This window comes from Trichechus manatus, unplaced genomic scaffold (assembly GCF_000243295.1).
Source record: "Trichechus manatus latirostris isolate Lorelei unplaced genomic scaffold, TriManLat1.0 scaffold00074, whole genome shotgun sequence".
NCBI lineage: Eukaryota > Metazoa > Chordata > Mammalia > Sirenia > Trichechidae > Trichechus > Trichechus manatus.
Window position 1 is genome coordinate 8,648,882 of NW_004444010.1, and position 27,934 is coordinate 8,676,815.

General features: G+C 41.3%; 1 protein-coding gene and 1 long non-coding RNA gene across 3 annotated transcripts in view; one reads left to right on the forward strand and one right to left on the reverse strand.

The window, feature by feature from the left end:
- Positions 1-27,934, forward strand: part of LOC111821268 (uncharacterized) — a 55,625-nt gene that overhangs the window by 16,248 nt on the left and 11,443 nt on the right. The gene's annotated exons all lie outside the window — the stretch shown is intronic.
- Positions 1-27,934, reverse strand: part of ANKRD55 (ankyrin repeat domain 55) — a 104,400-nt gene that overhangs the window by 3,527 nt on the left and 72,939 nt on the right. For both annotated transcript variants that reach the window (XM_023734982.1, XM_004380479.2), the window contains exons 8-10: positions 19,884-20,068; positions 14,710-14,877; positions 10,633-11,297 (exon numbers count right to left, since the gene is read on the reverse strand). In XM_023734982.1, the coding sequence (XP_023590750.1) occupies positions 10,633-11,297; positions 14,710-14,877; positions 19,884-20,068 (1,018 nt within the window). The remainder of the gene's footprint in view (positions 1-10,632; positions 11,298-14,709; positions 14,878-19,883; positions 20,069-27,934) is intronic.

Here is a 27,934-nt window from a genome sequence, read left to right on the forward strand (position 1 = left end):
AGTGCAAATTATAATACCCAATGAATAAAAGAATCATAAAAGTTGTTAGAGATCACTAAATTTAAGATGCAGACGACAACTACCACCAAAATAATACCTATACTTTACTGGGTGTCTGTTATATGTCAGTCACTGTTCAAGTGAAAGGAAAAGGCACCAGAAATTGTTTCTTTCCCGAATGAACTTAAGTTTTCATAAAATTTTATGAACAGTCACAGTTGGGCACTCATTCTATAAAACTTAAAGTAAAAAAAAACTAATATGGATAAGGCAGAACTTATCACATCTTTGTCAATTCTTTGATGAGTGAATAGATGATGAGCAGGATGTGTTCTTCTAAGAGCAATGTTTCTCAACTCTGACTGAGGAGCTTAAAAAAATACCGATACCCTGGCCACACCCTAGATTAACTAAATCAGAATGTTTGAGGGTGGGGCCCTGACATCAGATTTGTATCAGCTACTAAGGATTTTAATGTGCAGCAGGATTGAGAATCACTGACCTAGAGGAAACTGGGTGAAAGCATTTGAATCCCTACTGTCTTACTTTGACCATAAGCAGCGATGTGCTAGAGCGAACCGGCTCTAGGAAGCTGATTGTTGAATGTTCAGGAATTCAGTGAGTTGGTTGACATCACACTGGTGGTTTGAAATTAGCCCTGGTGGGGGTATATATACTATGGAAATCAGCAAACACTGATTTTCTTTCTCCCCCAGAGAGTCAATTATTAACCATTTACCAACACACCGCTGATTACAAGAGTTGAGGGTTCTAAATATCTGGAAATAGAAGGGAATACAAAAAAGTTATTTAAGTACTTTTTGTAAGTTAACAGAATGGTATAATGATCAGCAGCTTGGGCTCCAAACAAACCTTAGTTTCCATGTAAAATGCTGGAAATAATAGTATCTGCCTTTTTCGGTTGTCATGAGGATTAAATAGAACAAATGTAAGGCATTTAGCTTAATACCTGGTATAGGGTAAGCATTCAATGAACATCAGCAATTATGACAGTTTTATTATGTGGAGTGTTGAACATGGATTCCTGCACAGTGGCGCATTTTTTTTTCAGTAATGTAATTAAAAAGTTTTAATTAAAAAAATAACTAATAGCATTAACTAATTAGTCACAAAGAGCCCTGGTGGCATAGCATTAAGAGCTACGCTGCTAACCAAAAGGTCAGCATCCACCAGCCACTCCTTGGAAACCCTGTGGGGCAGTTCGCTATGAGTTGGAATCAAGTTGACGGCAACGGGGAATTAGTCACAAAAGAGGAAAAACAAATGACCAATAAATATGTGGAAAAATCCCGAAGTCTGAGGGAAGTACTAGTATTCTTTTTTTCTTTGTAAGTAACTTAATTTTTCTGTCTGGATACTTTGAGGATTTTTCTCTTTTCCATTCTGATTAAAAAAATCCGAGGGTATATTCAAGGTGTGAATTTCTTCTCATTTATAGGATATTTAAGGTGTATGCAGTCTTCTTCCAATTTGAATTTTTTTTAAAAAAAAAAATTATGGGATATGTTAAAATCCTTCTTTTTCTTATCCTTTTCCCTTTTTCCCTTTTTATTGCATCTCATCCACTCTCATTCCAGCCTGCTCTTTCTTTATGGTCTTCTGCTCATATTTCATTACTGTTGAAATAGCTTGTGTTTTCAGAAGAATAACATTCTTAGCATTCCATTTCTTATAGTAATTTCTGGAGTCTGTTTTTTCTCGGAAAGTTCAGTATGATCTCTTTTCTGTTGCTCAGTTTAATATTCCCTCTCTCTCTCTTTTTTTTAAATTATGCAGTCATTGAAAGAAAGTATAATTATAAAGTTTATGTAGAAACATGGACAATATTATTACAGAAAGTGAATAAAATACAAACAATATGATTGCAGGCTTATATACAGAAGCCTCTGATGAAAATATCTTAAACATTTACACAAAAAATTTACACAAAAGGAACTGAGAATCAAAACAGTTCACTACAAAAGAAGGCAGCATGGAAGGAAACGAGGACAAAAAAAGGCATAAGACAGAGAAAACAAATAGCAAAATGGCACAAGTCCTTCCTTATCAAGAATTGCTATACATATGAGGTAATGTTGTTTAGCCATAGGGGGAAGTGAAGTTCTGACATGTTCTATGACCTGGGTGAACCTTGAGAGCATTGTGCTGGGTGAAATAAGTCAGACATGGTGGTGAGGTAGGGAGGGAGAGGGGCAGGGAACAAGTATAGCACTATCTCACTTAAGTGAAATATCAAGAATAGGCATATCTATAGAGACAAAAGTAGATCAGTGGTTACCAGGGGTTGGGGGAGGTACGAATGGTGAGTAATTGTTTAATGGAGGTTGATTTTCTGTTTCAGGTGACGAAAATGTTTTGGCAGTGGAAGGTGGTGGTGGTTGTACAACACTGGGACTGTAATTAGTGTCACTGAATCGTATACTCAAAAATGGTTAAAGTGGCAGTTTTGTGTTATATATATTTTACCATCAATTAAAAAAAAATACGAAAATAGTTGCCTTAGTGTGGAGGGATTATGTTTTCTTCATTCTTATTACATTGTCTTTTTTTTTTTTTTAATTTTATTATGGTAAGGGGCTTGTTTTTCTTTTTACTGTCTTTGTCCTGAAACTTCTACACCCTTATGCCCTACCCCAATCCAGACAAAGACTTCAGTGTATTTTAGGGGCATGTTTTTGATGGTTCTTTTGCCCTAGCAGTCTGTATAAGAAGGAACCAGAATCACAACAGCAATGCTGATAGAGTGTAAAGGTCTTCTGTTTGGGCAAGGAAACCCTGGTGGTGTAGTGGTGAAGTGCTATGGCTATTAACCAAAAGGTCTGCAGTTTGAATCTACCAGGAGCTCCCTGGAAATTCTATGGGGTAGTTCTATTCTGTCCTATTGACTTGATGGCAATGAATTTGGTTTTGGTTTTTGATTTGGGCAAAGTAATCTTTTGCATAAGAAAAAAGAAAGCCTTAGCCAAGATTCACCTTCCATCACTTTAGGTGAGTCCATGGCAACTTTTTTGTGTGGGGGCAGTCACCTAAGTAGTATCTTTTGATGGTGACTGGCCAAAATTTCTAGTCTCCTTGGTGGATATTTACCACTGTATTTTTATTCCTGTGAACTCTGAAGGTCAAATAAATTCAGGAGTTATTATTTAAAAAGAAAATATTCCTGGGTAGAATTACATTAAGACTCATATGAGCTCATACCTTAATTATTCATGAACACTTGGGCAGCAATTTGCAAAACCAAGAAACAAGATAATGATAATTATGGATACCATTTATTGAACACTTACTATTGTCAGGGACTAGGCTAAATGCTGAAGGCCTAATCTCATTTAGTCCTAACAACCACCTTCCCTTGTGAGACAGATAGTATTGTCATTCCTGGTTAACACTGTGGCTTGGAGAAATTCTAAAACGTGCTTAAGGTCAAAAGCTGGTAAGTGAGGGAGCCTGGTCTCCAGTCCAGGTCTGTCTGACCCTAAAACCCATACCTTCCTAGGAACCAAAGAAATTTTGTAAGGATAGGAGAAGTGGACAGGAGAGCAGCTGCGATGGTGATTAGGGAGGTAAGAGGAGAGTTAAACTTTAGCCAGCACTGGCGTTTTGCTGGGGTTTGAGGGACTGAGTGGGATTGTGAGCAGCCAGAGCTCTCTTATTTATCTGTGCTTCAGGCACAACAGGGAAGAGAACAGCCTGGGAAAGTGTGGTTCTTGTCACAGTGGGGTCAGGGTGGAGGACAAAGTGTCCAGAGAGATAGACGTGTTCTTAAATCCGACAGACCTTGTTCAAGTATCTGCTCTGCTGCTTCCCAGCTAGCTCTGTGAACTTAGGCAGGCAAACTAACCTCTCTACATCTCAATTTCTTCATCTGTAAAATGGGGATAAAAAATTCCTCTCCTGTAGCGTTGTTGAGAGTGATGTAATGGAGTTGTTTTCCCCAGGGGAGGTGGCTCATTAAGGAGGAGCTATTCTTATGATAAATAACAAGGAAGACCAACACCTCCTAAGGGGTCAGGGTGACCTCCACACAGACGGTAAGTTTTGAGCTGGTTCTTAAAAGATCTGTAAGAATCTGTCAAGTACATGGAGTCCCTGAGTGGTGCAAACGGTTAACATGCTCGGCTGCTAACAGCAAGACTGGAGGTCTGAATCCATCCAGAGGCTCCTTGGAAGAAAGGCCTGGAGATCTATGTCCAAAAAATCATAAACCCTATAGAGCTCTGGTGGTGAAGTGGTTAAGAGCTTGGCTGTTAACCAAAAGGTTGGCAATTCGAGCCCACCAGCTGCTCCTTGGAAACCCTATGGGGAAGAAGTTCTACTCTGTCCTATAGTGTTGCTGTGAGTCGGAGTCAACTCGCCGGCATCCAGTTTGGTTTGGTTTTTGGTAAACCCTATGGAGCACGGTTTTACTCTGACACATGGGGTAGCCATGAGTTGTAATCGACAGCAACTGGTTTAACCAGTCAAGCATACGGTGGAGAGAAATTCTATGCAGGGATAAGTGAAAATCCATGGGATGGTCAAGGACTGTGAGATGTTTAAGAACTGCTCAAGGGCGTGGGAGAGAAGGATTTGAGATGGGAGGTACAGAAGCTGAGAAAAAGAAGCGGGGCAGGGCCGCGCTGTGAGGGCTTTGTTTGCCTGGCTAAGGAATCTGGCCTGTTTTTGGAAAGATGCAGGGCCCTTCTGTGAGGGCTTTGTTTGTGAGGCTAAGGGATCTGGCCTTTGTCTTGGAAAGATGCAAACTCTCTGATGGGCTTAAACAGAGAAGTCACTGGATCAGATCTATCAAGCAAGGAGAGGGAATTATTGCTGGAAGAGTCTAGAAAGTTCTGGAGAAGGAAGTTCCTGAGAGACAAAGGAAGTGAACACGTTCTTGTTTTTTTTTTTTTTTTTTTTTTTAGGTGAAAGCTTGTAACTAACCAGGTAGAAAACACCACAGAGCTTTCTGTTCCATTTTCTCTGAAAGATGCTTGCAATGAATTAAGCTGATGTGGTCGAAATTCCAACTCATTAGGATAAGTGCCTTATTCCCCATCTGTTCATCCAGCCCGCTGACAGCTCCCAATAACTGTTAGGCAATAATCATTACAGCTAAATTTCAGGGTTGCTGATGTAAGCACAGGATAGTGGCTGCCAGGAATTCAAGCAGTAGCACTGCTAGCCCATATTATTTCTGCGGAGTCCAGGGCAGGAAAGGAGATAATCCAGAATTAAAGGGGCTATCCAAGTTCAAGCCAGGGGTACAGAGGTATGATTTACAATATCCAATTGCTTTACCACATTAGGCTTTCACATCAAATATGGAGCTAAGTGCAGAAATCAGCTGAGTTTCAATCTGCCTAGACTAATAACAACTAACAGTTGAGAGAGGTCTCAATTGTATTCCTGATGCCTCAGTAGCTCTAAAAACAACATATCAAATTGGATTAAAAATGTCCACAAAAATAAAATCCATAAGGCAGGAAAATCTTTTTTATTTTCAGGAGGATAATGCAATTTCTAAGAAAATTATGTGTTAGGTAATTGGTAAGCTTACTAACAAACTGGACTTTAAGATTTAAAGGGAGACTTACATTGCCATGGTGATACCCTACCTGTTTAGGAGATCTGGATTCAAGTCCGGAATATGTCACTAATTAGCTGTAAGACTTTGAATAGATCATTTAACTTCTCTAGGCCATGTGAATTATAACTGGAAGGGTCCCATAAGACAAATTGGTCCCAGTCCCTGCATCCAAAGGGTAAGTTGTTATTTTCATTTATTACATGCCAGGAAACTATGGCCCAGAAAGATGATATTTCTTGCTTTATCAATCAGGGTTCATCCAGGAAAACAGAGACCTCTCTAGGTCTTTCAAACAGAGGGAATTTCATACAGAATATCGGTTATCTTGGTGATAGAAGAACTGAGAAGCTAAACAGAGGACAGGGAAGAAGGCCAACACAGAGATGAGTCACAGCAGGGAGATGCAACCACCTCTAGGGTCCAGGAACAACAGGAAGAGATGGTATTGTCAAGGCCCAGAAGCTTGCAGGAGGCAGAACCACAGAGCCAGGGTCTCTGGGGGGGAGCTGGGAGGAGAAGGAGCCACTGCTGGGGACACTAGACAAATCAGAGGGGGTGGAGAACTATCCAATCTTCTGCCAGTCCCTTCTATTGGCTGAATCTACCTATAAGCTAGCTGTCAACAGTGCCTGGGAAGTGTTGTTCCCTAGATACAGAGTGGAGGGGGCGATGGTGAAGACTAAATCTAAGAGCAAACAGGCAGTTGACTGGCACACTTACTCAAATTTCATCATCTTTGAAACAAAGGTGATCTCTACATGGTCTTTAAGGTGTAGTGCTTAGCATAGGGCCTAATACATAGCTAAAAAAAAAAAAAATATGTATATATAAAGGGATACGCATGCACAAACATACACGTGTGTGTGTTTGTGTGTGTGTGTAGTACTTACTATGTGGCACTCATTGTTCTAAGCACTTTACATGCATGAACTCATTTAGTCTTCACAGCAACCTGTAACCCTACAAAGTATTGTCCCCATTTTTCAGACAAGGAAACTAAGGCACAGAGAGATGAAGTAACAGCAAGGAAGTGGCAGAGCCAGAATTTGAACCCAGGCAGTGTGGCTTTAGAATCACTCTCTTAACCATGGGACTATACTGCCTCTTGATTAAACTGGTATGATAGACACTTAGTAAATGTGTAATGAATGAGTGAATGTCTAAGTTCCCTTCCGTTTAAAAACCCTATGACCTTGTATCTAAACATGAGGAGAAAGTCAATTTAAAGTCAGTTACACAATCATTTTAGCAAATCCATCTTTATAAAGTTCATTTATAGTTCATTTATAGGCTGATGACTCTTGGGAGATTTAGCTTATCATGACCCAGAATAGTTTAGTTATCATCAGTACTCAAAAGAATTTGTTGAGAAAATAAATACTTTATTATAGGCAAAACTAATTGCTTAAGACAGCTTTAGAGAATTTCACTCCTCCTCTTCTGCTGCCACAGCAGTTTTGAAGTTAATTGAATACTGAGCAAAGTCACAAACCAAGTTTATTGAATTTCTTTCCACTTCAAACAATATTGAAATTTTTGGATGGCATATGTGGCAGAATCTAGTAATTGCTTTTCCAATATCCACTCTCTATCTCCTTTATATCCTCACAACTGGATCGATAAACATCGTGATAAATGGAGAAGAAATTGAAGTTGTCGATGGTTTCATTCTACTTGGATCAACAATCAACATCCATGGAAGCAGCTGTCAAGAAATCCAACGATGTACTTTATTGGGCAAATCTGCTGCAAAAGACCTCTATGAAGTTTTAAAAAGCAAAGATGTCACTTTGATGTCTAAGGTATGCCCGACCCAAGCCATGGTCTTTTCAATTGCCTCATATGTATGAGAAAGCTGGACAATGAAAAAGGAAGACAGAAGAAGAATTGATGCATTTGCACTGTTGTGTTGGCAAAGAATATTAAGTATACTGTGAACTTCCAGAAGAATGAACAAATCAGTCTTAGAAGAAATACAACCAGAATGCTCCTTAGAAACAAGGATGGTGAGAATTCAGCTCACCTACTTCGGTCCCATATTCAGGAAAGATCAATCTCTAGAAAAAGGACATCATGTTTGGTAAATTAGAGGGTCAGCAAAAATGAGGGAAACCCTCAGTGAGATGGATTGACAAAATAGCTGCAACAATGGACTCAAACATACCAACAATCTGAAGATGGCACAGGACTGAACAACATTTTGTTCTGTAATACATAAGGTCATCATGAATCAGAGCTAACTTGATGTCAACTGACAACAGCAACGTTCTCCCTTAGTGACAGAACCTCAATTTTGGAGGACAGCAATGTGCCCAGCTAAAAGACTACAATTCCCAGTCTCCCTTGTGACTAGGTGTGACCATGTGACTAAAGTTCTGGTCAGTGAGACATAAGCAGAACTGTGGAACTTAATGGGAGATGACTTTTTAATGTGAGCTGACTTAGCTGGGGGACGTGCAATTTTCCTCCCACTCTAATTCCTTCCTCCTGCTCCATCAGCCATTGTGGACTGTGGTATGACCTAGAGGATGGAAGTCATGTATTAGGATGTGGAGCATACAGGTAGAAGGAGCATACCAATGGAAGGAGTCTGGGTGTCTAATGATCATGGAGCCGCCAGGTATCTGGGAGCTGCCTACCTTCAGACTTCTTTCATATGAGAAAGATAAATAACAACCTTCTATGTTGTTAAAATCACTGTTATTTTGGATTTTATGTTACAGATAGAGGAACCAAATCCTGACGTAGAAGAGACAGCATAGGCTAGCTCTGAAGTAGAACAATGACAAACTTCATTTTCAAAAGAGAAGGTGTCAGCCTGGCCAGAATGGGGCTAACTCCAGAAATCAGGCTGGGTTTTGATCTTAACCAAAAAAAAAAACAAACCCGTTGCTGTCGAGTCGATTCTGACTCATAGTAACCCTATAGCGCGGAGTAGAACTGCCCCACAGGTTTTCCAAGGAGCGGCTGGTGGATTCGAACTGCTGACTTTTTGGTTAGCAGCTGAACCCTTAACCACTGTGCCACCAGGGCTTTGACCTTGGAGGCCATTAAAGTGTCAAAAGGTACAGGTCAATATCTTCCCTTCCTTATCCTTCCTCAGAAAAAATGCAAACACATTAGCCATGCCACCAGCCAAATGCTTAAATGCTTTATGGAGGAAATAAAGTTTTGAGTGGAGTTTTTCTCAGACACCAGGAAATAGCTTTAATGTGCTTATTCATATTTCTTATCCCGTGCTTAAATTAAAAACAGCAACAACAAAAACCCATTGCCATTGAGTCGATTCTAATTCATGGAGATCTATGTGTTCCAGAGTAGAACTGTGCTCCATAGGGTTTTCTTGGCTGTAATCTTTACAGAAGCAGATTGCCAGTTCTTTCTTCAGTGGTGCCCTGGGTGGGCTTGAACCACTAACCTTTAGGTTAGTAGATGAGCACACACCATTTGTGTCACCCAAGAACTTTTAAATATGTACATATATGTGGAAATATGCATGAGGGGAGCTATACTCGGCCTCAAAGTCTTTGGGCACCAGGCATATAATAGGTAAATGAGTGAAGAGGACCAGACGCACGCTGCACATTAAATGGGAAGAAATATTCCTCGTTTCTGAAAGAAATATGTCCTGCCCCACTTTTCTTAAAACACATAGCCCTCTTGGTCTATCTTCCATTTTTCTATTTTTGACAGAGATACGGGTTCAAGAAATACACGATTTTCTTCTTTACTGTGAGAAAAACAATAACAGAAACACATGGATAAATAACAACTGACACTCCATGGAGAAATTGTAGAGTTGTGTGGTGGCTGTTGTTGTTAGGTGTCATCAAGTTGACTCCAACTCAAGTGACCCCATAGGACAGAGAAGAGCTGCCCCATAAGCTTTCTTAGGCTGTAATCTTTACAGGAACATATCACCAGGCCTTTTTTCCTGCGGAGCGGCTGGTGGGTTTGAACCACTGACCTTTCCTTTAGCAGTGGAGCGCTTAACCATTGTGTCACCAGGGATCCTTGAGTGGTGTGGACTGGGTTGAACTGGGCAGCCCAGCCACGTCGTTCTGAGGGGACCGTGGTTGCTCCGATCCAGCCGATTATTGCCACATGGGAGTTTGGGTTCAACAACACCAGGTTTTTCACTTTTTCAAGAGAAGCTAGAAATTTATAGTTTTATGTAAAACTTCCTGGTTTTTAAATATGGCAACTAATTTAATTGAAAACAAATCAAGATAAACCAAGATCCTGTGGTACTGAACAGATTCTGGAAGCTGGTTTGCAGCCTTAGAGCGACGGTTCTGAGCCTCTGTTGTGCACCAGAATCATCTGTAGACATTTTTTTTTTTTAAATGTGACACACTTATTTAAAAAGGAGGATGGAACATACACATATATATTGTTTGTATGTATGTAAAATATCTCTGGAAGGATAAATGAGAAATTAATCATATTGGTAGCTTTGTGTGAGGGGCACTGAGTCGCTGGGGGAGAGGCAGGGGGGAAAATTGCCATGTAACCTTTTGGTATGTGTTGAGACTGAAACCATGAATGTGTGAATGTGTTACCTTTTTATATACGTACAAGGCATAACCATTTCCCCTCCTCTGTCACCAAGATTTTGATTCAATAGGTCTGGGGTTGGGTTTGAACATCTGATTTAAAAACAGATAACCAAATAAGCAAATCAATTCCTCGCAGGTGTGTTTGCCACACAGCCCTGGCTAAGAACCCCTGCCGGTGGGAATAGTACTACTCTTGCTCAATTCTGCCAGACACCACGGGTATTTGCTGGGAGATGAGGAGGTACACACTTTTCTTTGATGATTACCCTCACGGTGGAAAAGCAGAATGTTACCATAGTCTGGACATCTGAATCCAGGTGTATTCCAGGAGAAAAAAAAGGTCCTTTTCACCCATTTTATTCTGGCCCTTCCCTCTAAGGTAATGTGGCTAGTTGTCACTCCAGATCCTAACCCAGACCTGTATGCAACACTTTTTCTACGAGCTTGTCTACAGAGGAATGAAGACAAAGGAAGCAAGGACATTACCTGATGAAGGATTATGTAGATGAGGAAGATGTGGCGGCCCCGAGAACTCTTGGTGGCCAGATCTGCCAGTGAGTATTCTGTCTGGTAACTTATCAGAAGAAGACACAGTCCAAGCTTTGTAGGAGAACACCTGACTAGAATCACCCCTCCAGGGGTTCTCTAGCAATGTATGGCAGCCAGTTCTGTTATTTAATAAATCCTGCTCGCTTCTACTTTTCTGAGATCTCTGGGCCGTCTGATGAGGACCAGAGCTCAGCCCAGCATGGGAAGTGGCCCCATGGGTGGCTGTCAGGAAGTTATTGCCCAAGGTGATGGGTGGGAGACTCTGCGTTCTGATTGGTGGAAGCCCCTTACGGGACAGGGGCTTCTTTTCTGGTAAGAGATATTTTGAATTTTCTGAGGTCCTCTTCTTAAATTCAACCATAGCCACCTGGTCACCAGGCTGTTCTTGGCAGTTGGTATCCACGATGCTGTCAAAGGTGGTGATGATGTCATCGACTTCCGAGGTGTCCTCCCCCCTGTATCGGTCCTTGCTGTGATGGTTCTGATAGGCTCTCTGTTCTTCTTTCTTATTTTTGCAGAAGATTTGGTTGAGCATGCTGAACCGTCCCTCCTTCTTCTGGGGTTTACTGTTTTGGGAAGGAAGGGATCGAGTAGGCTCTGATCTGTAGGAATATAAAATAACAAGGGTGTTATATGAGGATAGAGCAAACAAACCCACTGCCTTCAGGTCAATTCCAAGTCATAGTGACCCTACAGGACAGAGTAGAACTGCCCCATAGGGTTTCCAGGGAGCGGCTGTTGGATTCAAACCGCCGACCTTTTGATTAGCAGCTGAGGTCTTAAAGAGTTGGCCACCAGGGCTCCCACAAGGACAGAAAGTGGAGGCAGTATCACTAACCAAAATACAACCCCCTATTCCATCTGTTTGAGCTGGTTGTCTGAAATAATTCAAAGGCACCCCCCCACCAACATCTCTCAAGTCAAAGGGGATGTGAAAGAACCCTCAGCACCCTTTGTAACTCCCTCCCAGAGACGGTTCCTTACTGTGGGCAATTAGAACATTTCTTAGATTTCTCTTGCTCTCTTAGGGGTTATCTTTTCAAAATTTACCCCTAGATTATCTGTTTTCAGCAAAGGACAAACTAAGCTGAAAATAGCTTGTAGTGTTACTGTTCTCACTTTTCAAGGGCATGTCAGTAGGTGTGTAAGCTTTAAGTCAAAGATATAAAGGCCACGGATTGAGTTCAGTTTCAACCAGTGGAAGGAAGGTGTTGATTATATAGATGGGGAGAGTGTGGTTTTAGGCCTCTGAGAGAGATCCAAGGGGATCTTGACAGAGCACTAACATTATCCATCTCAAGAATGGTGCCCATTTTATGCTGTTTGTGTGTCGTTTGTTTTCCTTTCAGTTTTTACTGAATTTCCTATTGAAAAATACTTTAAAAATGTATCCTAAAGGAAACCAAGGAAAGAAGCTTTGTTCTCGGCTCTAGCTGGAGAGGAAGAGGAAATGTGCATGCCAGAGGTCTGGTGTGGCTACAGAAGAAAAGTGAACAATGCCCGATGTGAAGGCAAACTCAACAGGAAAAAGTCAGCAGTTGTTGTCCTACTAGCTCTTCTCATGTGGAGAGTTTCCCTGAGGAGCTATTCTGTTTTTGTTCCTTGGAAAATTCTGTGTCCTTTGCATTTGATGCCACAATTGATTTAATGCTTTCTGCAGTACGAGTTAACAGTGAAATCTGATCCATGTATACACCCCCAAGAATCAGATTTCCACATTACTCTTTGGGGTGAGATATTGTAATCCATAATTTGAAAAACATCACCCCTCTTTTTTGGCTGCATATAACAAATGTTCCCAACTCCCCCACAGGTCACACAGTGCATAATTGAATTTCATTCTCGCATTTTTATCCTCATTCTTTCACCTTCCAATAGGCTTTTTAAAATATTGGACACAGCTCCTGGACTCCTAGTACTACCCTTGCAGGGACCTGAGAGGATCCCTAATGGTCTTTCAAGTTTCCCAGCTACAGAATATATCCTTGTGCTAATTAATGCTACCTCAACAACTTCTACAGTCTATCTCTTCTTCCCATTACAGATTGTGATTTAGGTCAATGGTTCTCAAAGTGTGGTCCCACTGTACACTGGAGGTGTCTCCAAGAGTCAGAGAGTCCATGAGGCCACAACTATTTTCATAATAATACCAAGATATTATTTTTGTTTTTTACTGTGTTGCTTTTTTGCACTGATGGTGCAATAAAAATGAAGGACAAAACTGTGGACACCTTAGCACAAATCAAAGCCCTACGAGTAGTCATTCTATTCTTTACTAACATGCACTCACAATAAAACAAATAAATAAACAAGTCAGTTTAATTTAATAATGTCCTTGGTGAAGCAGTAAAAGTTACTAATTTTTAAAAATACTGTCCCTTGAGTATACATGTTTTTAACAAAACAGGAAATGCTTGTAAAGCAATTCTGCTACGTACTGAAGTACAATGGTTGTCTTGAAGCGAAGCACTTGTGCAATTGTTTGAGTTGCCAGTCGAAGTAGCCACTTTTTTTTTTTAATTGAACATCGTTTTTATGACTTATAGGCAAACTATAATTACCCAGAATTGAGTATTTACAGAAACTTTCTCAAAAATGAACAAAGTTAAGCCTGTTACTTCAAGGAAAACCACTGACAGTAATTCTTGCCAATTAGAGAAGTCTAGCTTTCAAGTGAAGTTTAGAATTTTGGAAAACTTTGTATTCACCACTGTGAACATGACAGTGTCCCAATACACAAAGGCTTTTTTGATGAGATTGGTGGTGATATTAACAAATGTGATTTGTTGGTATCGTATAATGAAATGTCCCATTTGAGAGATGTACATAACTATTTGAACCAATACTTTCTAAATGACCGATGCAATATATTATAAAATCATGCAGGGGTATGAGAGATATTTAAAGTGCAAGAAGGAGTTTCTGGGTGGCACAAACAGTTAAGCACTCAACTACTAGCTGAGAGGTTGTTGTCTTGAACTCAGCCAGAGGTGCCTTGGAAGACAGGCCTGGAGATCTGCTTCTGAAAGGTCATAGCCTTGAAAACTTTGTGGAGCAGTTCTACTTTGCACATTTGGGATTGCCATGAGTTGGAATCAACTCAAGGGCAACTAACAACAACAAAGTGCAGATTGAGTAATAGACTTGAATGTAAAAGAGTACAAAAAGTTTATGGCTATAGTGACAGATTCCATCTTTGTCATTAGCCTTTAGGAAACTACTACTGGTCAAGTTTTGGTGTAGTATCAAAAAAAAAAAAAACCCATAATTATGTGAAAAGGCTATTGAAATACTCCTTCCTTTTCCAACTACATATCTATGTGAGGTCAGGTTGTCTTCATATACTTCAATTAAAACAACATATTGCAACAGAACGAATGCCGAAGCAGATATGAGAATACACTTGTCTTCTATAAAGCCAGATAGCAAAGAGATTTGCAAAAAATGTAAAACAATGCTGTTCTTTTCATTATATTCTTTTTGTTTAATAAAATATGGTTATTTTAAGTGAAAATGTTTTTCATGTTAACATGTAAATGTAATGGGTACACTATCATTTTAAATGAATAACTAAATATTTTATAAGTTTCTACATTTTAATTTCTAATGCCATAAATGTTGCTAAGTGTAATATATAGAATAAAAGTTCGTTGGGGTTCTAAATAATTTTTAAGAATGTGAAAGGGTCCTGAGACCAAACAGTTTGAGAACTGCTGATTTAGGAAAAAAGAGGAGTGAGAGGATGTGGCATAAAGGGAAGAAGAAAGGGAGAAAAAGGAAAGAGACATTAAAGTCCAGTGAATATTAGGCTGATAGAATTAGACTTATTACCACCATTTTGCTCCACGTAGTCAAGAACATTTCCATAAATGTTACATAATGGCAAACACAAAATCAAGTTATTGCTGGTTTTGCCCATTAGTAGGGGAGGGGACTACCCTCACAGGGCTGCTTTCTTTCAATTTTGTAAATCTTTGAGAGGAAGAAAAAACGAATGCCTCCTGGTGTACTCACCTGCTCTCTTGGGAGAGGAGTTTGACACAGGCAGTGTGGCCACAGTAGAGGGCGTAGGCCAGGGGTGTGCTCTCGTTGATGTCTCGAAGGTTGCTATCCATGCCCAACTCTAGCAGTGACTGGACACATTCTGCCTTCCCTGCAGCTGCAGCCCAGTGCAGCGGAGTCCTGGGGGAACCACATGGGAAAAACACAAGTGTGGGAACACATGAATAGTATAGGTTGCTTAGCTGGCAACAGTTCCTGCCAAAAATTGGGTTGCCAAAGGAAAAAACTTGGTGGAGTAGCACAAACGCTTAAGTGCTCGGCTACTGACCGAAGATTGGCAGTTCAAATCTAACTACAGTATCAGATTACAATATTGTCATTACAGATTACAATATCAGAGGCACCCCAGAAGACAGTCCTGGTGATCTGCTTCTGAAGGGTCACAGCCTTGAAAACCCTACGGAGCAGTTCTATTCTGCGCACATGGGGTTGCTATTGAAAAGAATCGACTTGATGGCAAATAACATCAATAGCATTTACTGCATGAAAATAACCAGCTGCAGTTGAGTAGATTCTGACTCATGGTGACCCCACGTGTGTCAGAGTAGAAATGTACTCTGTGGGGTTTTCCATGGCTGATTTTTTGGAAGTAGATCACCAGGCCTTTCTTCCAAGGAACCTCTGGGTGGACTCAAACCATCAATTTTCAGTTAGCTGTCAAACATATTAACCGTTTGTATGGGTTAAAGTAAAGAAGTTTAACCCAGGATTCCCCGTATGGAAATAATATGTGTTAATGAGACTTAAGGGTGATGGCATGCATGTGTCAGAGCCTCTTTCCAGCTCTAAGTATCCTCTAGCCTTTCACCTTCTCTGGCATTTCTGAGTATTTCCTAGAAGAAGAAGTACTGAGTCAAAGGGTATGAACAGCTTTAGTGTCCTGAATTTATACATAGTGTCAAACTGCCTTCCAGGAAAATTGTCTCAATTTGTCCTCCCATCCATTGTGTCCCTCTGCTTTCCCTAATGCTGAATATTATCACCATCTTTAAAATACTTTGCCCATTTGGTAGCCAAAATGATGTCTCACTGTTGTTGTCTTTTGCATTTCTTTAATTAATAGTGAAGTTAAACTTTTGAGATATGTGTTTATTTGCCATTTGAGTTTCTTCAGTGAAATGTCCTTTGCTCATTTTTCTGTTGGAAATGTGTGTGTCTCTATGTGTCTGTTAGTATGCATGGTGATATGAGAAGCCAAACTGTTTTTCTAATTACATAGCCATTTTTTCTCAACACGATTTATTAATGTGGTGGATGATATTTTGAGATCCTGCCCTGTATACATGTTTTTCTACCTTTCTAGTTTTCCCCATTCAAGGATATGGTTGACTTTGTGCTCAACTTAGGGGAGGGATGTGGCAGGGTAGAAAAGAGAAATAGTCAATGTCTTTCTGTTTCCAAAAGCCAAGCTCAGGACTGGGAGCAGATTTAAAAAGTTAACGGCCTAGACAAAGTATTTAAATGAAAATATAAAGGGCAAAGAACTTCCCCAAGACAAGAGAGTCCCTCCTCAACTGACAAGGCTGATGTGACAAGAGGGTGATAGGAGCATGAGCATAAAGGCCCATTGGACCCAAGAACAGAGGCAGCCAGAACCTTGCTTCTTTGGCAGACCTACTGGAAGGTAACCAAAAACCAGACCAAACCTATTGCCGTTGAGTTGATTCTGACTCATAGTGACCCTACAGGACAGAGTAGAACTGTCCCTTAGAGTTTCCAAGGGGCACCTGGTGGATTCGAACTGCTGACCTTTTGGTTAGCAGCCATAGCACTTAATGACTACACCACCAGGGTTTGCCTACTGGAAGGTAAGGGGCAGGAAATTCCATGTGGTGTGTCTAGGCAATGAGACCAGCGGCAGCCCCCAAAGCACTGCATGGATGCAATTGAACACCATCAGACTTGAGAGAGCAAAGACAAAGGATGAGAGGGTCACCCTCTCCACCTCTTTCCTACATACCTTGGCATTGTATAAGCCTCCAGATGGGTGCAAGAGTGCATCATTAGTTGAACTATCAGTAGCTAAGGAATAATTTACAGAGCATGTAAATGTTCCCAAGAGAACTTCCAGAAATATGTAGGGAAGAGAACTTGATGAAAGACTACTTCCCCCAACCCAAATAAATAAATAAACAAACAAATAAATAAAATGACTGTCCTTCCAGAAGACAAGCAGGGCAGTGGTTCAGCTTACTGAGTTGGGTATAAAGGGAAGTAAGACCTCGCAGACTGATGAAGTTTGAAACATTTAAGCTACACAGCTATTTCTGACTATCAGTTCCGTGCCATTAATCTCAGGTTAGTACCACATGTTTTAAATATTGTAAATTTATAATGTGTTTTAATAGTTAGGACAGCTAGTTGCCCCATATTTTCCCTCTACCTCTTTTCTATCACTACCTTATTTTTATTCCCTTTTCATAAAAACTTTCTTTCCACTAGGAAAGAGAAGAAGGAAGGGAAATCACAATTACTGCAAACATGTAAAGCACTTAAATCTATGAACATTTTGGAAAAATTCTACCACTCACACTAGCTTATAGTTTCAACATGAAGGCACAGCTACGCAGTACAGGAAATGTGAAGCAAAATGGGGTAGGATTTGATCAGCATCAAGACACTCAACTTGAGTATTGATGTAGGACCTAGACTCTCTTTGAGCTTTTACTTCTGCTTTAAACTCTTATAACCCGTTGCTGTTGAGTCGATTCCAACTCATAGTAACCCTATAGGACAGAGTAGAACTGCCCCATAGGTTTTCCAAGAAGCACCTGGTAGATTCAAACTGCAGGTCTTTTGGTTAGTAGCCAAACTCTTAACCACTACGCCACCAGGGTTTGCTAAACTCTTATAGAAACCCTTTTTTTGCTTTTTTTTTTTTTTTCTCCTCTTGGTTTTACTTTCTTCCCTGAGAACTGGGAAACTGGATTTTCTTTGTTAAGTGTGTGGTAAGGCAACACGGGAAATAACCTATTCGGAGCTGGTTCTAGGAGTATTTTGAAGTAGGCAAAGTTCCCTAGCCCTCCTTTCTTAAATTTCTTTCTTTCTTCTTCTTATGGATTGTTTGTCTTTTCTCCTCATGTAATTAAAGTTCTTCCACTTTCTTACCTGCTTAGGATCAACACTTGCTCTTAGGAAAATGACTACTTTCAAATTTATACTGTAATGTTAATTTAAGTCGTTTCATGCTAACCGTTTCCAGCTTCTGAGATGTATGTGAAACCAAAGAATTTTTTCGATACGTTAGAAAGATTTCAGGCAACAGGGAGTAAGAGGTGCTTTCTGGGGGCATTTAAAATCACGATAAAAACCAGTTGCCGTCAAGTTGATTCCAACTCATGGTGACCCCATGTGTGTCAAAGTAGAACTGTGCTCCCTAGGGTTTTTTTTTTCTCTCCATAGGGTTTTAAATAGGGCTTTGAACCAGTTATTTTTGGTTTGACCCCTTACTGAGAATTTGCATTTCACATAAGAATCACCTGGGGATCTTGCTAAACTGTAGATTCTGATTCAGTACATCTTGGGTGCAAAAGGAAATTCTCAGCAGTGGGTCGAACCGAAAATAACCAGTTCAAAGCCCTGGTTTTAAGTGACTTATTTTTCAGAAGTAGGTTGCCAGTTCTTTCTTCTGAAGGGCCTGTGAGTGGATTCGAATTGCAAATCTTTCATTTAGCAGCCAAATGCATTAACAGTTTGCACCACCCACTCAAACAAACAAACAAACAAACTCGTTGCAGTCAACTCGATTCTGACTCGGGGAAACCCCAGAGACTCCAAAATTATGATAAGTAGGTGGTTAATTTTGCACTTCAATAGGAAAGGGTAAAAAGTATCATACGTAGTGTGGGTAAGCCTTGTACTTATTTTCAATAGTCTTGTTTGTTGTTATTTTATTCTTATATTGCTGTTGGATCATGCCTAAACAAAACAAATGTTAGATAAGCATGGTATTGTAGGCGAAAAGCTCTAAGTAGGGAAGGAAGGGGTACGAGTCTTCATTTAGTTACTAACTAGCTCTGTGGTAGGTCTTTTTCACCTTTTGAGACCGAGCTTCCTCTTCTACGCCAATAAATTTTTAATGATTGACAAGTAAAAACTGATAAGAACCTATTATGTATTGAATTATGTCCCTCAAAAATGTGTTGTAAATCCTGACTTCTATGCCTATTGTTATAACCCCATTTGGGAATAGGTTGTCTTTGTTATGTTAATGAGGCAGGATTAGTGCAGGGTGTGTCTTAAATCAGGGAGCTCTGGTCACTCAGTGGTTAAAGCACTTGACAGCTAACCGAAAGGTCTATGGTTCGAAACCAACAGCGGCTCTTTGGGAGAAATATGTGGCAGTCTGCTTCCGTAAAGATTTACAGCCTTGGAAACCCTATGGGGTCGCTGTGAGTCAGAATTGACTCAACAGCAGTGGGTTTAGTTCTGAGTTTTGGTGTCTTAACCTCTTCTGAGATATAAAAGAGATTAAGCAATCAAGTGAGAAAAGCAGAGACGGGGGAAGATTGATGCCAAGTCACATGGAGATCTCCAAGTAACCAGGAAACAAGGACCTTCCCCCAGAGCCGACAGAAAGAGAAAGCCTTCCCCTGGACCTGGTGCCCTGAATTCCGACTTCTCACCTCCTAAACTGTGAGAAAGTAAGTTTCTGTTTGTTAAAGCCATCCACTTGTGGTATTTCTGTTACAGCAGTACTGAGACAGGGTCCTTCTAGTTCTACAAGCCTAACTGTTCTGAATACAAAGCTCCTATTATGCTCTTCTCTGGAAAACAAGAACTTCTTGACTTTATGACATAATCCAGGAATGAAGAAAAAACAAAACCTACTGTCAGGAACAAAAGTGCATATAGCAGGAAGCTCGTATACAGAAAGCCTTTGAGAATACTCAGAAAGTTTAGCAAAAAGTGGAAAATTTGACAGTCCTGTAGAGTCCCAGTGTTTCTCTCTCTAACAATGGTTTTTCCTGCCCAGACTAAAATAGAGCAGCTTTTGTTGTCAAAACACATGTGTAAAGATTACTGGCATTGAGGATATAGTTGTATGGGATCGCTCCTTAAATATCTTTAAGATTAATTTGGAGATGACTGGTAGTTCCCAGCACTTTCCAAGTTGCCATGGATACCTGTCATCCACATCCAGAGCCTGTAGGTTACACTCAGGGACTCTGGCCAGTTCGTGAATGATGTCGTGGGAACCCGCCGCTGCGGCGATATGCGCGCATGTCTTCCCGCTCTCGTCATCATAGTTGATAATGGAAGGACCCTGGTGGTGGCTCAGGATGATGGAACACAGAATTCTATTTCCACTCTGGAAAATAGTCAAAGGAAGCCCATTATGTACAACCCAGTGCTCTTTCCTGTCTGTGGAAATTAAGCAAAAGAAACAAAAGAAGAGAAGAAAAGAAAAATACAAAATCCGTACTATTCATACGTGTCAACAAATTTCCACTTTCTCAAGTGACTGCAGAGATTTTCTTCGCCCAAAACCAAAACACCAAACCCGTTGCTCTTGCGTCAATTCCGACTCATAGAGACCCTATAGGACAGAGTAGAACTGTTCCATAGGGTTTCCTAGGAGCGCCTGGTGGATTCAAACTGCATAAAAGCTAAATTACAGCTCTGTAATTAGAGAATTAAGGGTGGGCTTAAACGCAGATATAACTGACTGACATCAGGGCTAGTATTATGGAAGGGCCACCAAGGTAACCATTTGCTTATTAAGTCTACTTGTTTTGTTCCCCCACTTGCTGTAGAGGTTGGTCGATAAGAAATTGACAGTAAACCTCAATTTCAATGAAATGATATGCTAAATACTGACTGGTGGCATGATGATGAGACCAAAATGATGAAAATGGTCCAATTGCTACAAATTCCATGAAATTCAACTGCTGAAAGTCCTTTGTGAAGGGAGGTGCATAATAAATTGTTGTTTTGTTGTAGTGTGCTGTCCGCTTGATTCTGACTCATAGCGACCCTCTAGGAGAGAGTAGAACCATAGGGTTTTCTAGGCTGTAATCTTTATGGCAGCAGATGGCCAGATCTTTTCTTCAGGGGAGCTGCTGGTGGGTTCCAACCGCAGACTTTTCGGTTAGCAGCTGAGTGCTTAACTATTGTGCCATCAGGATTCCTTTCAGATAATAAATAAGTAGCTAATAGATAAAGCGATAAAACAAACAAGTACAAGAAGGAAGGAAACTCAGGCAGCCACGTGAATTGGACTCATTTTTCCAGGTAGCTCTATCACCAGTTTTTTATGTTATCCCTGAGTGGAAACTATTCTACAACTCTTTCTAGTAACCTATTTCAGCCTTGTTGTTGTTAGTTGCCATCTGTTAGCTGCCATTGAGTCGCCCTTGTTACATAGGAACTCCATACAAAAGGAACAAAACGCTGCCCAGTCCTGCACCATCCCCATGATGGGTTGGGGATTGGACTGTTGTACATTGGCTGAGAATCAAACTCGAGTCTTTCGCACGGAAGGCGAAGAATTCTACCACTGAATCACCACTGCCCTCACTGTCCCAGTCTTAAAATAAATAAATAAATAAAAATTTAAAAAACCACCCAGCCACCGTTGAGTAAATTCAGACTCATAGCGACCCTACAGGGCAGAGTAGAACTACTCCATAGCGTTTCCAAGGCTGTAAATCTTTATGTAAGCAGGCTACCCCATCTTTCTCCTGCACAGCCGCTGATGGTTTCAAATAGCAGAACTTCTGGTTAGCAGCCACGTGCTTTAACCACTGCACCACCAGGGCTCCTCCCCAGTCTTAAAAGCCACCAAAATTCTTCACTGAGAGTGTCCTAAATCTCTGCAGCTTGAATGAATAAAAAAATAAATACTGTGCATATTGCTGGTGTTAAACACCCTTAACTGGACTGAAAAATCAAAGAACATTGCATACGCAGTTGCAATTTAAGATGATAATAAATCTCTAATGACTAATAAAGAAAATTCCAGTTTTATATCACACAGTGGAAATTCTTATCTTTCAGATTTCTTCTGATATCTGTAGAAAGATTATAAAAGAATCCAAATAATTCATTAGCATTTTTATTTCCTCAGTGTGTCCATAGAAAGACTCTGTAACTCCAGGCAAAAGTCTTATCAGCAAAATAGATGTTCTTAGGAGACAGGAAAGAAGCAGGTAAATGAAACAGAACACACATGCTGTTGTTCTAGGTGCTGGGAGCTGGCCCACTTGTCAGGCTCAGAGACTCTGGGCAAGAAAAGAGAGCTATATCTTTAAAATGCTGCTGTTGTCATCTTCTAAATGCTGTTCAACAGCCATCTTGTAATACATTTTCCCTTGTAAATTTCCTTTTGGTATTCTCCATGCTGTATTGTCACAGATTAACCTCAAGGTTGTGCTTTAGAACCTCCAAACCAGTTTCACAATTCTTCTATCAAATAGCACCAATTCATTTTCCCTTTCTCTCTTCATTTTCCTCCCTGCTCTCCAGCCCCGTTTGCATGGCCAAGTTAGTCAGGAAAGCTTTTAGCATATCCCATTACTCAGCTTGCCACTTCCTCCACTATGAATCATTACACAGTGAGCCCTTGAGTGTCCGTCCATTGTATCAGGGGACAACAACTGGCCCTTGGAAGAACAAGTGCCCAGGGCACTTCAAGCTCCCCACTTGGAACTCCGGGAAGAGTCCTGAGTGGATTTTAAACCCTACAACCAGAGCTAGTTACATAATTTGTGGAGCCAAGGGCAAAATGAAAACGTGGAGCCCTCTGCTCATAATGCAGGAATAAAGATTATTCCTTTCTTCTATGGTGTCTCTCTTGACCTGTCATGGTGATTTTTATTTGCTATGCAATGTTCTGCTTCCTTGGGCATGAGGATGTTCACCAGGTGAGTGCAGCCCTCACAGGTGCCCAAAGCCCCACCTCGAGACTTGACACATGCTCAACCTCGACCCTCCTAGTATCTGTGCAGAGGTCCTTGCCAGGGGCAGAGGGCAACAGTAGTTGCTTGGGGGTGGGGCAAGAACCTGTCCCAAGGAGGTAGGACTGTGTGAGCCAACGCTCCAAGCTCCCAACGCATGCTCCATTGTCCTATCAGACTTCACTTACAAAACACAAATTCAAAGATAAAATTATTGAGAACTTCAAGATGGTGACCACAGAGCATAATATCCCAAGCATGGGGCCCCATTCTGAGCATGGGATCCTCTGCGGCTACACTGGTCGCTCACCCCGAAGGTGGTCTTGCCTACAAACTTTTTCCTTCTCTTTGTCTCACCTTCCCTCTTACATCCTCTTCTTCCCTCCATCCTTCCTTTGTCTAACAATGACGTAAATTATTTTGATCAGTTGTTTAGTTCTACAGCCTACCTGTCATCAGAAGTCTGCTACGCTGAATACTTCTAGGCTCTCATGCCTGCTTTATCAACTTTTCTATGATTCTTTCTTCTTGTTGTTGTTAGCGGCTATCAAGTCAGCCCCTGACTCATGGTTACTCCACGCACAATGGAACAAAACACTGCCTGGTCCTGGCCATCCCCATGACTGGTAGCAGATCAGGCCATTGTGATCCATAGGATTCTCACTGGCTGATTTTTGGAAATAGATTGCCAGGCCTTTCTTTCTAGTCTGTCTTAATCTGGAAACTCTGCAGAAACCTGTTCAGCATCATAGCAACATACAGCCTCCACTGTCAAACGAATGTTAGCTGTGCATGAGGTGCAGTGGCTGGGAACAGAACTCAGGTCTTCTGTATGGAAGGTAGGATTCTACTACTGAACCACAAATGCCTCCTTCTTTCTCTTAAGAAGAACAAAACCAAACCCATTGCTGTCAAGTCGATTCTGACTCATAATGACCCTCCTTTGAGGAAGCAGCACGCCACATCCTTCTCCTGTGGAGCTGCTGGTGGGTTCGAAACCACCAACTTTTCGGTTAGCAGCTGAGTGCTTAACCACTGTGCCACCAGGGCTCCTTTCTTTCTCTTAGGTACCTTAAAAAAATATCTTGATACAGCCTAAAATACATTTTAAATAATCAGGAGATACTTTTATTTTTTAAAACACTAACCATTGAGAGGTGCCCTTGGGTGGTGCAAATGGTTAAGTGCTTGACTGCTAGCCGAAAGGTTGGCAGTTTGAACCCACTCAGAGGCACCTCAGAAGACAGGCCTGGCTATCTGCTTCCAAAAGGTCACAGCCCTGAAAACCCCATGGAGCAGTTCTGTTCTGCACACATGGGGTCACCATGAGTTGAAAACGACTCAATGGCAACCGACAACAACAATCATTTAGAAGGAAAACAGAAGCAAGAAGAGTTCCGGCTCAATAAATGTGCTTTGTTTAGCTTCCTAGAGGAGTAAAGGAATTCGGGTTGCCAGGGTAATTCAAAGGGCAAACACCCTGTCATAGTTCTTTGCCTCTGTGGAAGAGTGAGTGCCAAGCACAGAGGGAAAAATAAAATGCTGCTCCTCACGCTCTCTCTTCCTCCTCCTTGCCTGACCCTGAGGAGCGGGCATTTGGTGTCCCTGGGTGACGCAAACGGTTAAGCATTTGACTACTAGATGAAAGGTTGATGATTCGAACCCACCCAGAGGCACCTCAGAAGACAGGCCTGGCGATCTGCTTCCAAAAGCTCACAGCGCTGAAAACCCCATGGAGCAGTTCTACTCCGCACACATGGGGTCACCATGAGTTGGAATTGACTCAACAGCAACTAATAACAACAACAAACTGAAATAGGGGCTGCTGCCAGGACCCTGAGTTGGCCTCTTCCAGGATCCGGACCAGCCTTCTGGACCTTCTCTTGAGAGCTGGATACTACTGACAGCCTCTGTGGATAAGTGAAAGTAGACCCTCCACCCTCACCCTTTTCCTCCAGAATGCCTTTTGTCCTGAATTTTCCAGACAATTCCTTTGGCTGGGCCTAGCTTATAACATTATCATTTGTATTTCCCTTTTCTTTATAAGAAAATCCTCCCAGGAATAATGGTGATAGCTACACTTACTTAGTGAACATTCTGTGCCCAGCACGATTTTAAGTATTTCCATGTACTAACTCATTTAATAGGAGTCCCTAGATTGTGCAAATGGTTGACTGCTAACCAAAAGGTAGGCAGTTTGAGCCCACCCAGAGGAATACAGTCCCATGAGATAGGTACTATTATTACTCTCATTTTGTAAAGGAGAAAATAGAGGAACAGAGGCATCAAGTAACTTGCCCAAGTCACAGCAAAGTGGCAGAACCAGGATGGACAGTCTGTCTGCAGAGTCCTGGCACTTAACCACTACACAGTACTGTCTCTGACAAAGGAATAGTCTATTTATTCGATCCTGCACATTCGTACTGGGAGAACTAAAGTGAAAACTGCTGTTGAGACTTGCAACACTAGTAGCAGTGGCATATGCTTTGTCAGCTGAAAATGTCTTTAGAGTTAAACATTAAGGTGTCTCAAAAGCTTCTCCTAGGAGAGTTGCCATGGTGTGCCCTCACAAGGATTTGAGAGCGCTAAAAGCCAAATCCTCTGGGTTTGTGGTCTGCTAGTAACAGTATTCACTTCTTGGCATCTGGACTAGGTGTTAGCCAAAAGCAGGCTCCAAACCTGGGAGGTCAGGGAAGAGGGTCACAGAGACAAAGCATCACCACAAGAGATGGGGATGATCCCCAGAAGGGCCCTTAGGAAGAATGAAGAGTGGGTTTATTTGGCGGGAATGCCATTAAATAGAGAAAGTAACAATATTGTACGTATCCTATTCTTGTGGAGCTCTAGAATTCTAGACTGGGTTTCCAGATGAGGATTGTGGATTTTGCTTATTATTCTTTTTGTTGTTGTTATATTTATTTGTTTCATTTTTGTCCATGGAGTAATCCATAAAGTTGCCTTCATGTACTCTGAAAATTGTTGGGAACTATCTCAGTCCTAGCCATTTTTTCTTTACCTCTCATGAGAGAGGAGTTGGGGAGACCTGACCCATAAGAAGCCTTGCCAAGAAGAAAGCTGAATTAATGTGTGATAATTTTGCTACAGGCAGACTGATAAAAAAACAGGATCCCAATATCCTGATTGTTGACTCTTTCTTCCTGGTGACCTTTCAAGGAGTCTTTCTGGTGAATTTAGGACTAGTTGGTTATTTGTTAGTATATGTTTGTAGTATTAGTTCTATGAGGGTTTGGTCTTGGAGGAAACTCCACAGTCTCCTTCCTTCTCTTGGGTGCAGGACTTGTTCTCATCACTTGCCCCATGATGGTAACTATGCAGAACAGAGGCCAGGGTTTTAGATCACACATCCCTCCTAAAGGGGCTGAGTGGTTTTGTGATGTGAGGTGACAACTCTGGCCCATTATTTCAGATGGAGCCAGACCTTAGGCTGGAATGGAGCCTGCTGGAAAGTTCTATTAGTTTACTTGGTGTGAACATTTGAGAGTTGACGGCTCAGAGCTAACCAGAGGGAGAAAAGTGCCCAACCTTCCTGGCTTTGAGTCTGGACCATCCTCATGGTTAGTCCCTTCAGAACCAGGCTTTCTACTTGGCCTGGACTCCAAAGACCGCTGATCCCCAAAGCCTGGGGTTGACTCCCTTAGAGAACAAATGGAAGATAGAGGGAGGGGACTAAGGTGTGGTGATCCTCAGCTGCTGGACTATTTTATTTAGGTGTACTAATGGGCCTTGGAGCATTGGTGGTGCAGTGGTTAAGAGCTATGACTGCTAACCGAAAGGTTGGCAGTTTGAATCCACCAGCTGCTCCTTGGAAACCCTACGGGGCAGTTCTACTCTGTCCTATAGGGATGCTACGAGTTGGAATTGACTCAATGACAATAGATTTTTGATGGGCCTTGGCAATCTGCTTCTGAAAGGTCAAAGCTACTCTGCACACATGGGGTCACCATGAGTTGGAATTCGACTCGACAGACAGCAACAATAATGAGTGTGACAACTCCTTTCTTGCTATGTTAGTGCATAGAAAGTGTCTGGCTTCTGCTTCTAGATGTCTGTCAAGATCAAGGTCTCTAGACATTTCTGCAGTTGTTCTTGCTGAATCTATGCCTGGGGATCTTTCTACTGAAATGGAGCCTGGCAAAGAGTAACTCTCAATAAATATTTGCTGAACAATGAATACATAAACAAGTAAAACGAGCCTCATGCACTACGGCAAAACCAAACAGAATAGAATTTTACCCATATACATATATATTTGTTTTTTCTCTTACACTATCTTTTATCTTCTTTCTTACTTGTATTTACTCCTAGGCAAGTTCCTGTTTTGCCTTATTCTCCTCCACGCCCTTCCTCTACACTATGGAACACTGGGGAGGCTTGTTTATGAAGGCCACTTCAACTTAGGTCACCCTTCAAGGTTCCAGTTTCCCAAACAGGTCAGAGACTTTGCTTCCAGGCTAAAGGGAGTGGATTTCATACACTTGACTTTCTCTTTGTTTACTCTAGGCTTATGTGGCTTTGCAATCTTTTTCTTATCAAGCAATGCACTGGGAGTCATGTGGCCTGGGTTCCTGCACAGCTCTGGGTGCACTTGAGGAAATGACAGCTTCCCTGTGAACTCATTTCCTCCTTGAGAACTGAAGGGTTGGACTGAATGACCTACGTGGCCCCTTCCAGCTCTGAGTCTCTTTAACCTTATGAACTGGATCCACTGGTATATGGCATTTATACTTATCCTTCAGCATTCTGAATATATTTAGAGTTACAATGTATTTACAGAATTTTTACACAATTCGAACAGTTGACCACTAAAGGAAGGAGAAGGATTCGTTGCTGGACCCTACCAGTTTTACACATTGGGGACTTGAAGGTTACATTCAAGAGCCCCGAAGTATGTGCGTGTGTATGTGTGTGTAAAATTTCCTTAACCCCATACTAAATGAATAAAGATCTAGTAATTGTTTTATATTAGTGTAGTTTTTTTCTTTCCATCCTCCTTTGAAAATGTGCTGAAAGAAAAATGTTGCTGAGGAAGATCCCAAATAAACACATTTTCTAGTGAGCAGAGGAAGGAGGTAGTGGTGAGATTCGAGGAGCATATAGATACTTGTCCCTCTTACAGACTTTTCATGGTGCCTTGAATTTCTGCTATTAGAAAAACTCTCTGGTATTAAAGGAATTATACTTCTGAAAGGCTTGGTTAAATGGAAAATGTTATTGCCCAGAAAGAACTGAATTATTCATTAACCCAATTGGCTTGCGAT